The sequence below is a fragment of the Liolophura sinensis genome, chromosome 1, assembly GCF_032854445.1.
Source record: "Liolophura sinensis isolate JHLJ2023 chromosome 1, CUHK_Ljap_v2, whole genome shotgun sequence".
NCBI lineage: Eukaryota > Metazoa > Mollusca > Polyplacophora > Chitonida > Chitonidae > Liolophura > Liolophura sinensis.
In genome coordinates, this window is record NC_088295.1 from 48,479,037 (window position 1) to 48,491,360 (window position 12,324).

At 38.7% G+C, this 12,324-nt stretch overlaps 1 protein-coding gene across 1 annotated transcript in view; it reads right to left on the reverse strand.

Moving 5' to 3' along the window:
• The window catches only part of LOC135461612 (adenylate kinase 9-like), a 35,415-nt gene that overhangs the window by 3,662 nt on the left and 19,429 nt on the right, over window positions 1-12,324 (reverse strand). The window contains exons 24-36 of the mRNA XM_064738791.1: window positions 12,076-12,281; window positions 11,704-11,815; window positions 10,583-10,713; window positions 9,864-10,083; window positions 8,964-9,032; window positions 7,711-7,827; window positions 7,235-7,351; window positions 6,316-6,534; window positions 5,649-5,862; window positions 4,693-4,894; window positions 3,931-4,077; window positions 2,440-2,657; window positions 1,908-2,063 (exon numbers count right to left, since the gene is read on the reverse strand). Coding sequence (XP_064594861.1) covers window positions 1,908-2,063; window positions 2,440-2,657; window positions 3,931-4,077; window positions 4,693-4,894; window positions 5,649-5,862; window positions 6,316-6,534; window positions 7,235-7,351; window positions 7,711-7,827; window positions 8,964-9,032; window positions 9,864-10,083; window positions 10,583-10,713; window positions 11,704-11,815; window positions 12,076-12,281 — 2,128 coding nt within the window. The remainder of the gene's footprint in view (window positions 1-1,907; window positions 2,064-2,439; window positions 2,658-3,930; window positions 4,078-4,692; window positions 4,895-5,648; window positions 5,863-6,315; window positions 6,535-7,234; window positions 7,352-7,710; window positions 7,828-8,963; window positions 9,033-9,863; window positions 10,084-10,582; window positions 10,714-11,703; window positions 11,816-12,075; window positions 12,282-12,324) is intronic.

Sequence of the window (12,324 nt, forward strand, 5' to 3'; positions counted from 1 at the left end):
ATGAGGATACTTCAGCCGAGACATCTGATAATAATGACCAGGGTAGAAATGAGGATACATCAGCCGAGGCATCTTGTAATAATGACCAGGGTAGAAATGAGGACACATCAGACGAGGCATCTTGTAATAATGACCAGGGTAGAAATGAGGACACATCAGCCGAGGCATCTTGTAATAATGACCAGGGTAGAAATGAGGACACATCAGCCGAGGCATCTTGTAATAATGACCAGGGTAGAAATGAGGACACATCAGCCGAGGCATCTTGTAATAATGACCAGGGTAGAAATGAGGATACATCAGCCGAGGCATCTTGTAATAATGACCAGGGTAGAAATGAGGATACATCAGCCGAGGCATGTTGCAATGATGACCAGGGTAGAAATGAGGATACATCAGCCGAGGCATGTTGCAATGATGACCAGGGTAGAAATGAGGATACATCAGCCGAGGCATGTTGCAATAATGACCAGGGTAGAAATGAGGATACATAAGCCGAGGCATCTTGTAATAATGACCAGGGTAGAAATGAGGATACTTCAGCTGAGAGATCTCCAGCAATAATGCCATGTGATTAAATGTGGATACCTGGCAGCTAGACATCCTATAGTGACAAAAATCTGTCGGCTTCATCAAACCAAGAATACATGTATGTTATGTCACATAATGCAAACCGTCACAGCAACTTCCAAAGCCTTAGTTTTTGAAGACACTTCAGTTTACAGATTAAATGGTAGAACATAAATCTGTTCTGTTCTGTAAGGCATCCCCATACCACTTTTAAAAATGCAGCTTGTTTCTAAAAGGAACTGGTGCAGCTTTATGAGATTTTGAGACACTTTATGGCTTAATAACTCTAAATGTAAATCTGTTCTTATACCAGGTGAAAACTTGATATTGTTCACCTTGGCAGCCAACATGAGGGGATATAAGACACTTTCTGAGGCTAGGAATCAAAGGCATGCTACATATTGTCACAAAAGGTATCGCCATCGCTCATGACCTATGCAACATCAAAATTTATAGAAGAATGAAACAAAAAGTAGGCATCATTTCTTAGAAAATGTACAAACCCTTGTCTATAATACCACTTTTAAATGTGAATTCTTCATCATTATCTGGACACAACTACACAAACACCTGTCCATATGCTATGCAATCTTACCCAGGCTCTGTGAGTTGCTATGGTAACCAGGTAAGCTGACAGGTGTCTTGCTAAGTGATGAGGATGTGTACCCAGTCTAATTAAGAATCAGAATTCCAACCTGTACCTCATGATTAGTGAGGGATCAATACAGATTAGTGAACTGCTCAATATATGGTATACTGAGAATTGACTATCACATTTGAAGCAAGTCTAACCCGCTATCACTACAGCCTGCACAGTCAGTCTCATCATCGGCCTACTGAAGTTCCACATTACCATGGTCAAATGCACAAATGTTGTCTCCCAAAAACTTGACCTTCCCTTTTTCTGAAGGAGTAGAATATATACTTGTACTGCAATGTTAATCCTATTCTAATAATTGAGAATGAGTAAAGTAAAACATTATTCTACTATAAACAGAAACAGAAAAAAAACTACTACTCTTACTCCTCATCAGTACAATTACAGTAAAAAGTTTCTTTGTTTGAAAAGTTCAGCATTTTTATTTTATTTTTTTTCGGACACAGATATAAATTTTCTGCATTTTTTTTTCATTGATGTTGATTACTAATTTACATATAAAACATTTCTGCAGAGTTAATAATGATCTAGATGGCACCCTATTGTTGACTGCTGGCTACAATTTAATGTTTGGGGATACAAAGAGCTGTACAGTGTACCTTGGCTTGGTTTCTGTGCATTTGTTGTGGGGGGGGGGGGGTGCATGTTGCTTTTTATGCTATCTCTGATCATCTCTTACCTCTGTACTCTGCAGCATACTGCAGTGTTGAGTTTGTGGAACAGTCCACCAGTTCTCCCTTGGCCAAGCTTACAGGACAGTACTGACCAAAGTCACCCATACGGACCAGGAACTCATTTGGGGTCACACACAGGTTGGCGATAGGGGCAGCTTTACCTGGAATACACATGTGGATTATAGCAAGAGACTTACAAAATGGCTGAGTTTTATACTCATGTCTTGAGGCACTTGAGATATTCTGCACTGCCATTTTAATTATCTCAACATTGTCTTAAAATGAGATGATGAAAGAGGATAATTTCAGAAGGAAATATGTTTTCATTATGTACATGCAATTTACAACTTTTTTCAACAAGGTGAGTCAGAACCCAATGTGGCACAATGAGACATTTTCTCAGAACTTATCTATATAATCAGAAAGTGTTAGTCAGACATCTGTTGCCCCTCAATTTCAACATTTTGAAAAAAATTCACACTGTGAAGCAGAATTTTGCCATATTATCACATGTCTCCCCAGTTATGCCTCACTTACCATTCTGTGTTCTCTGCAGGTAACCCTGGATCTGTTGGACACTTTCTTTGCCCACCTCCAGGGCAGAGTTCCACACCTGCCACTTGGACTTCTCCCCATCTATCTTCTTGTAGTTCATATGTTCCTTCTCGTACCACTCCCTCACACTTATCACCTGAGCCTGGTAGGCCTGTAGCCTGGACAGTAGGATCTTAGCACTGTCGTGGAGAGGCAGGACCCTGGAGGCACAAATTTATCTGTCACACTGTATGTACATGTATATGACCCACATATCACTTTTTGTCTTATCTTTCACACTATGTGTATGTATATGACCCAAATACTACTCAATTGTTATAGTCTGTCACACTGCATAAACACGTATATGACCCAAATACCACTGAGTTGTTACACTGTATGTCACACTGTATGTACATGTATATGACCCAAATATCACTCCGTTGGTACAATCTAACCAGTCACACTGTATGCATATGTATATGACCCAAATATCACCCAGTCATTATAATCTAGCCTGTCACACTGTACGTACATGTATACGACCAAAATATCTCTCAGTTGTTATAATCTAGCCTGTCACACTGTACGTACATGTATATGACCCAAATACCACTCAGTTGTTATAATCTCGCCTGTCACACTGTACGTACATGTATATGACCCAAATATCACTCCATATCACACTGTATGCATATGTATATGACCCAAATACCACTCAGTTGTTATAATCTAGCCTGTCACACTGTATGTACATGTATATGACCCAAATACCACTCAGTTGTTATAATCTAGCCTGTCACACTGTATGTACATGTATATGACCCAAATACCACTCAGTTGTTATAATCTAGCCTGTCACACTGTACGTACATGTATATAACCCATATACCACTCCGCTGTTATAATCTAGACTGCCACAATGTACGTACATGTATATGACCCAAATACCACTCAGTTGTTATAATCTAGCATGTCACACTGTACGTACATGTATATGACCCAACTACCACTCAGTTGTTATAATCTAGCCTGCCACACTGTATGTACATGTATATGACCCAAATACCACTCCCGCAGATGGGCATGGTTTTCTCCCTGGGCTCTGCCTGGTTTGCTCCTACCACAATGCTGGCTGAGTCAAATATTCTTGAGTATGGTGTAAAACACCAAGCAAATAAATAAATCAAATAAATTAGTTGCACCTACTCCTGTTCCCTTGCCCATAAAACTGACCTCAATCGTATAAGTGGAAAATTCTTGAATGTGGCGTTAACCATTCAAATAAATAAATAAATAGAAGACATAGTCTGAAATCAATATCAACGATGTGACAATATATTGTTCTAGTTAACAGCACGTGCATATCGGATCACAAGCATACTGTACATGCCTTCCTTCTCTGGTGGGATGCTTAGTTACGGAAAAAGTCTTTCAATGTGTAAAATTCAATTTTCGTGTTGTGTTACACAAATGTTACATGTCATTGCTCACCTTTCTACAGAGTTCCTGTCCTTGGTCCCTCGCACCATGAGCTCGGTGCTCTCTACCTTCAGCTCGATCACCCTGACAGGGATAATGCTACGCTCAGTCATCAAATCCACCTGCTTCCTGGTCATGGGATACCCATCTAAGATGTACCTGTCGATAATAGTTAAACATGTGTCAAGACCTATGTGTATACAATGGTGATTTCTATCACGTAGAATAAAGAGGTGACCAGGTTTGAATTAAAAGGGAAGATAACCTATGAAAGCTTTAATTTCTACAGGTGTCTATAAACTTAATCACTATCATTGTATCACTGCAGTTCACAGCTAACATATACCCTTGCAACTTAATTCTTGGCCTTGATAGGTATGTGGACAGAAAATTACTCTAGAAGAATTATTCCTGGATTCTGCTTTTTTGCTTTAAACTATGATGGGGTTTCTCCACTTAGCAAAAATTGTAATACGTGTACTTATAATGAGTTACACTGCAGGTGGCATAATGCTGTGATTATATGTGACAAATGGAGCGAGCTGTATGCAGGTGCTGACAAACTCAATCATACTGGAGCTGAATTTCTGAAATAAATTTTAATAAGACAATGAAAAGTTTTCCGTTTGGTATGAGGCATGCCACCAGTCGCTGACTTAAATACTCTGTTATTGTGACTTCATGTCCAGCAAGTCTGTCTGGCATGGATTGTAAATGATGACTGAACCAGTTCTCTGAGGATCTTTGCCATGCCACTAGTCACTGATGACTTACCCTCTGGTTTGTGACTTCATATCCAGCAGACACACGTCTAAGGCCTGTACAGCTAATTCATCTGGCACGACCAGACCTTTCTTCAGGTAACTTTCCATCTGCTTGGCCAGCTCAGTGTTGGGTTGATACTCAAGGATACTCCTCATGGCTTCCCCGATGGACAGGTGCAATAAGCCATATTCCTCGGCAAAACGAGTTGCCACTAAAAATCAGGAAAAATCAATTTACTGACGAGTTTTTTTGTAACTCTATACTCAATAATTTATCACTTATACGATTTCAGTTATGAGTGTGGAGGAAATCCGACTGCCTGTGGAAATCCTATGGCAATTTACTGATGAACCATCCCAGGTGTGGAATACTCAGATACTGTAAATGTGTTCAGGTGTAATATTTTCCAAAAATTAATGGTGCCATATTCACAAAGCTTTTCCAGGTTCAATTTCTCAGAGGTGACATGACCTAAGCTGTAGCGTCGAAAGATGAAGTGATTTGATTCTGACGTAAGTACAAAAAGAAATATTGTTCTATAAATTTTGTGAAAATGAACCCATATGTCCAATATAAAACAATCCTTCGTGGACCTTTCATTTAGATATGGGTGAACTGACCCTTGATTTTACAGTCACCAAAAATTATGAATGTGGGCAAAACAATTTGATGTACAAATAAATAATTCAATATAAATATATATATATATTAAAACTCCATTAGTACTCACAGAAATGTTTGGTTACACGATGCAGTGATTATGTGGAAATCATAACGAACGGCTTTAATAACGCCATTATCACAAAATCAGTAATAACCAAAATCTGATCATGAACAAAAGCTAAACACACGACACCTTCAACAAAGTCACAATGTCATCAATCGTCATACAAAATTGTCTTGAAATTACTCACATTACTCACACTGCTTTATACAAGTATGGATCTATCATTATTATTACTTACAAGAAGTTTTGCCTGACTTGGGTGGTCCTAATATAGCCATCCTGATGGGGACCACAGGTTTGGGACTGGGCTGGTCCAAGTACTTGAGGGGGTCTAGCGTGAATTTTTCCCTGGCCTCTGGTGATGAGAGGTAGTAGAGGTGCTGTCTGTAGATACAGGGGTAGGTGTTGTACCCAGGGCCACTCATAGGCTGGACACACTCCCCATCCTTCAACTGCAAGGCACATTTAATTGTTTTGTTTAATAACATTACACTATATTGTAATGCTGAAAATTTATCAGGTTGGAATTTGAATTTAAGGGTAGTTGTATCAGTCTATCTACTGCAAAAAATAAACAATGGCAACACCACAATTGAGGTTAACGAAGGAATAGGTATATCACAAGTCAATAATGGATATCAGCTCCGTCAGGGTGCTTCAGGATGGAATTGTCACAGTTCAGCCTTTTACTTACTATGCAGGTTTTTGAGTCGTTTGTACTATGCTGTTTTTTGACACAAAAGGGCAACTTGCCTATTTTATCCTGGCAGCTTTTATGTTTAGACAAAACTACGGTCAGAATATCATTATCTTTACAATATATGACACCTAATAGCAAACTCACCTAAAAATATAAATCAGACCATTATTTCATTTTTTTTTATGCAGCATTACAATCTTCATACCTTAACTGGGCACCATCTTCCAAAGCGACTGGGTTGTTTGTAGCCAACTTGTAGCATCTTTTTGGCCAGTTTCTCGCTGATCGAGTAGACCCTCTCAAACATACTGTTTCTGAACTCCGTGAAAGGCTTTATCTTTTTGCTGATTGTGTATCTCACAATATGAGGCTTTCTTCCTCCATCTATCTCAACACGAGGGACTAGCAATTCTTCTAGAGTATCCTACAAAACACAAACATGAGATAATCACTATGTGGCACTCACAGCGCTGATCTAGATAGTTTGGCAATACATGTCAAGCTCCTAAAAATTATACTGGAACAACCTGCCATGAAAACAACTCTTGGATCGAAAAGTATGAAACTATAAACTGGTATTGCCTTTATCCTGGAAGAAGATCCATCTGAGGCCAATTCCACGAAACCATTTCCGACTTAAGTCAAACTTTGAAATACAATCTTAAAACTTACTTTGGGGCTTAACACGTTACAGTTCTGTCCATCTCATCAATGTAATCTTAAGACAAACGAGTCCGAATTTCAACTTAGTGTACCCAAAACCAAAAAAACGTCACACACAGAATCTAAATTCTGACTTAAGTCAGAAATGGCTTTGTGAATTGGCTCCAGTTGTCTTTCAGATTTTCAACAGAAAGATGATAGAAAAAAAAAAACTCACTTTACTTTGACTTCAATCTTAAAACACAAACACACAGCTCTTGGTAATTCAAGTAATCCAATTTGATCTTTTTTACTGAATTCTAATTATCTTTCATACTGGCACTTCTTCTCATATTCGAGCTTCCCGATTTGCAGCATAACTTGTTTGATGTCTACCATAACTGCTTCATCCAAAAGCCCTGGCGGCTGATTGGTGATGCCCCTCACCAGAGGATTGTTATATCTAGATTGTCTCTCCTTACCTGTACGATGGCCAGCCGGTTGGTGTCTGCATCATACACTTCCTCCAGGTCATTCTTCAGCCTGTCTGTAGCATCCTCCTCTAGCTCTTCCTCCTCCTCTTCCTCGACTTCCTCCTCCTGAAATGTAACACAGACAGGTTAGTTATCCATCGTCATGTTACACATTAAATATGCTATTTACATTATGGAAAAACAAGAAACACATACTCTATACCCTCTTCAGAGTCAACTCTTATCAAGTTAACAATACGTATGCTCCATAATGCAGATAACAGAGCATGCCTTATAATGCATAACGCATGCTCAGTATGCCCTCCATAATTTTGTTAAATTAATTCTGAGCTGAGTTTCAGCTGATAACTTTGATTCTATTCTGTCACATCCTTTTTATTTAAGCTAATATACTTCCTTTCTTCTTATCTGCCCTTGCTAACGTTATGAACAATATGCACAAGCTGTCCTTGTAAGTGACTGACCTCAAACTCCTCCGATAAGATGACTTCAATATCTTCCTCTTCCTCGTCTTCCTCCTCCTCCTCAACATCCTCTTCATCGACAGTCCCAGCATCACTATCACGCTCTTCCATTCGAGCCTGACCACAACAACAGCATGGGTTATGACAATACATGACAACTTCTAAAAAAATTGTTTGCTTCTCCATCACTGTCCATTCCAACTAAAACCAATCACCATTCTTTAGTTGTTAGTGGTGAGTGAAATGTATGTTGATGCAATTAAGCAAAGGTATTTCTGATGGCTGTAGGGGTGTAACAGTCAATGATCAGCTTTGTAAAGGTCTAATGATCAAATAGGCATTGATATTTCCAAACTTCTGAAAGGAGATATGCCAAAAGCACATTTCTTAATATTTCTACATTGTACATGTAACATGTATAAAATAGTGTCATTATTAAATATCTGAGAAAAAAAAACAAAAAAAAATGAATAAGATAAGAACTGCTAATTCAGAACTCCTTACAATTCTCCTCAGAATTATTACACCTGGAAGTGAGTTCAATTTTGTACCAAGGCTCTGATTACTGGATTGACTAAAATACAGACCATCCACATTTTCTTACTCCAATTGGTTGGGTTGTCTGGCATTAATTCATTAGCTACTTGGTTAACTGTCACTTTAAGTTTTGTTATGAATCAACATTTAAATTTAATCAGTTACCAATATTAGCATCCAGTTAAGTGTCTAGCTTCATTTTGATAAGTTGACAAAAGGAACATAACAAGTCAAATAATGATGCCATACTTAGGCCTGGTCAGTTTCCTGAAACACACTATCAAAGCTAAGTATTTGTAAAACACATGTAATACCATATTGGTGATTGACACATCTACATCTGCATGTATACTGCAGGTGTCATACATTCCATTTTGTTTATTTATTTATTTATTTGATTGGTGTTTTACGCCGTACTCAACAATATTTCACTTATACGACGGCGGCCAGCATTATGGTGGGTGGAAACCGGGCAGAGCCCGGGGGAAACCCACAAACATCCGCAGGTTGCTGGAAGACCTTCCCACTTACGGCCGGAGAGGAAGCCAGCATGAGCTGGACTTGAACTCACAACGACCGCATTGGTGAGAGGCTCTTGGGTCATTACGCTGCGCTAGCGTGCTAACCGACTGAGCCACGGAGGCCCCCATTCCATTTTGAGTTCTGAAGCAGAATTTGTCTTAGTTTGTAGTATTTCTTTTTTCACAAAATCTTGCCTTTTTCTGCGCTAATTTTTCTTCTCTTTCTTTTGTCAATTCTTCTCTTCTCTTCTGAATAGCTGCTTCCTGGAAAAAAAAAAGCATTATCACAAATTTACATCACACATGAAAACACTATACAGCTCTTTCTGTTGATACTAGAACTGGACATTTCTTCGGGAACATTTACAAAGACTAAATACAGAACATATTTCTTGTACAGAACTGTTGGATTATGGAGCTGATTTAACACACATACATGTCCATGTTTAATCGTTTCAAGTGAGAAACTACTTCTTATGTTTGACACTGATCAGTTAAAATAATACAGAACAAAAGCAACCCCATGCACATATAATAATGAATGTTTTTTCTTGTCTTAAACTTGTTACCATCGGGACGAAATCAGTTGGCCAGCCAGGGGGTGATGACTTTAGATATTAATATAATAATGCTTTTGTATTTCAGATCTGGAGTGTTGGCGATGTGGCATTAAACCATAATCATTTCATTCAATCTGGAGAGTTGATATAAGGAATTACAACATGCACCGAAGATTTAATTACAGGAGGACATGGTCCAGGCTGGTAAAGTGTATTGTCACATAGAAGTAATTTTCGCTTTAGCCTCAAAGCTTCAAGTTTCAACTATGTGCATTAATGACATTAAATGTTAACAAAAATGTTATACTGTAAACAATTTAAAATCTCGTCCAAGAGATTGCATTTTAAGAGGAAAATAAATGTCACAAAATGTTACATTTGGTGCTAAAACTTAAATAATTCTAGTAGGATACCATCCTATTTATCAAGCCAACCTCAGATCAACAGAGCTCTCAGATTAATCAGGGGATATGAGCTCGGACGAAATTGTGGGTCAACTACAGTACATTTAAAAACGAGAAATCAGAAATCTTACCCTCTTTTTCCTGGCCTTTTCCCGTTTCTTTTGTTTCTTGGCCTCCTTCTTGTCTCTCTTCATCTTCCACTTGTCTAACTTTGGAGGTAACAGCCTGCCAATGACATCTGTGTCATCTACTGTCAGCATGATAGCACAGTCAGGGAAGAGTCCCATCTCTGCCAGGTACCGTGCCTCCTCCCCAGACCTTGGAAAACCCTCTAATATAAAGCCTGTAGACCTGTGAGGTAAACACGTACAACGTTGCAACATGGATACTCTGACTAAAAGGCGAAATAAGGAAAGCGTACATATGCATAGACTGACTCACTAGTAAAAGAAGGAAAGGGTGCACATGCATGCATAGACTGACTCACTAGTAAAAGAAGGAAAGGGTGCACATGCATTCATGGACTCACTCAACCATGAAATAAGGAAACTGAATGCACACATGCAGGATATGACAACTTATTGGGGAAAACGACATCAACAAAAACATATACATTAATGATGATGATACATATAGGCCTACCTCAAAATCTTACAAGGATATATAGATATGAACAAATACAGAAAGACTGCCACTGTCTGAAATTTTAATTTAAAAGTCCTCTTAAAGCTATAACACCAAAGGATTTAGTGGTCTATCCAACTGTTGTGTTCCTACCTTGCCTATATCTGGTTTCACTATCTTTATAGTATGAACAGTTAACTCCAGGTAAAATAAACAATTAACTCACTTAAAAGGCTCTTTGTTCCACCAGTCAGGAATGATTTTGTCTAAGATTTCAGCTGTCAGTGGGTCATCATTCTGCAGATTTGCCTTGATATTTTCTTCTTCCTCAGTCAATTCCACTTCAACTTCCTCAGTCTGTAGAAACATAATTCCACCACACTGTGAGCCTAGTCCTACACCCATTTGATCTAGGAAATCTAAAATTTCTATTCAACCCAATACATCTATTGGTGCTTCTGTTTTAGGCACTTCATTAATATTCATTAATATCATATTCATAAATATTCATATTCCTTGTGGATAGTGTTTGTAGTTTGTTTCACTACATAGATATGAAATCACAGCCTAAATATTTCTTACAAATTCGTAATATACTTAATCTGAACCTCATGGACAAACAATTATTTAAGGCAAAGAAAACAATAAAATTAAGTATATATCAGAAGAAAGACCAGAGAAAAGCTGTCCAGTAAAATACTTAAATTTACATGAATTTTTAAAATTTTTTCCAGTAAAATGGTTTTCAAACATCAGATGGTCTGTAGTGACCCAGAGAAATAAAATATAGCAGTCCACGTGTTAACTGCTTAAAGTGACAGTACTGACGTAGAACATGAAGTGAGGTCTCAATATAGTCAGAAAAGATCACCATAAAATCTAAAGTTTCAAACGCATTTTACCGGGTTGAAAAAATTATAAACAATAAATCGAACTATTTTCATGGACAGTGTTTAATGGCCTTTCATCTGACAATTATGGGGGCCTCTGAGGCCGAGATGGTTAGCGTGCCAGCGAGTCACAAAGGCACAGATGTCTCTCACCAACGTGGTCACTGTGAGTTTAAGTCAGAAGTGTGAGCTTATGCTTGCTTCTTCTCCGGCCGTTAGGAAGGTCTGCCATCAACCTGGGGATGGTCGTGGGATTCCTATGGGCTCTGTCTGGTTCTGCCCACCATAATGCTGGCCTCCATTGTCTAAGTGAAAAATTCTTGAGTACAGCATAAAACACCAATCCCATAAATAAAATTAATAAATCTCACCTATATATCATGTTAGTGTAATTTTCTTTGCCTTCAATACCATATCTCTGTCAGTTTGGTACGGAGCAAATTGTATCAACTCTTACCAGTGGCTCAGATATTCCTGTGTTCTCTTTTTTCAGCTCACTGGTGGGTTGTCTCTCATCAAAGGGTGTCCCATCTGGGCCTATCACCGCCCTTTCTTCTTCCTGCTCTTCACTGTACAACGAAAAGAAATCATGCGTACAAACAATAGAACATCTTTCCATTATACAGTGGGTAAACCCACATTTCCATAAAGCACAATACTAAAGTAAAATCTAAAAAAAATAAATGAAATGACAATTTAATGCATAGTATTATTAGCTGTCCATCTGATGAGCCTTACGTTACATTCTTAGAATTCTTTCACTTTAACCCTGAACAAGTGTTAAGTGATGGGTGAGACCTGGGGGGTGAGGACAACAAACCACACATACTCCTCCTCTTCCTCTGGCTCCTCCTCTTCCTCCCCACTGTCCTCGTGCTCTGGGCCCACCTTCTTCTTGGTCTTAGCGATGATCAGCTCCTGCAGTCTCTCCCTGAATGAGATATGAAATATGCCCATCTTCTTGGCCAGGTGTCTGCCATGTAGAGTCTTACCCGCACCTCGTGCACCCAGGATTAACAGACGCAGGGGAGGGGCCTGCAGGGAGATGCAAATATCACTGAATTCTTAATTCAGTATT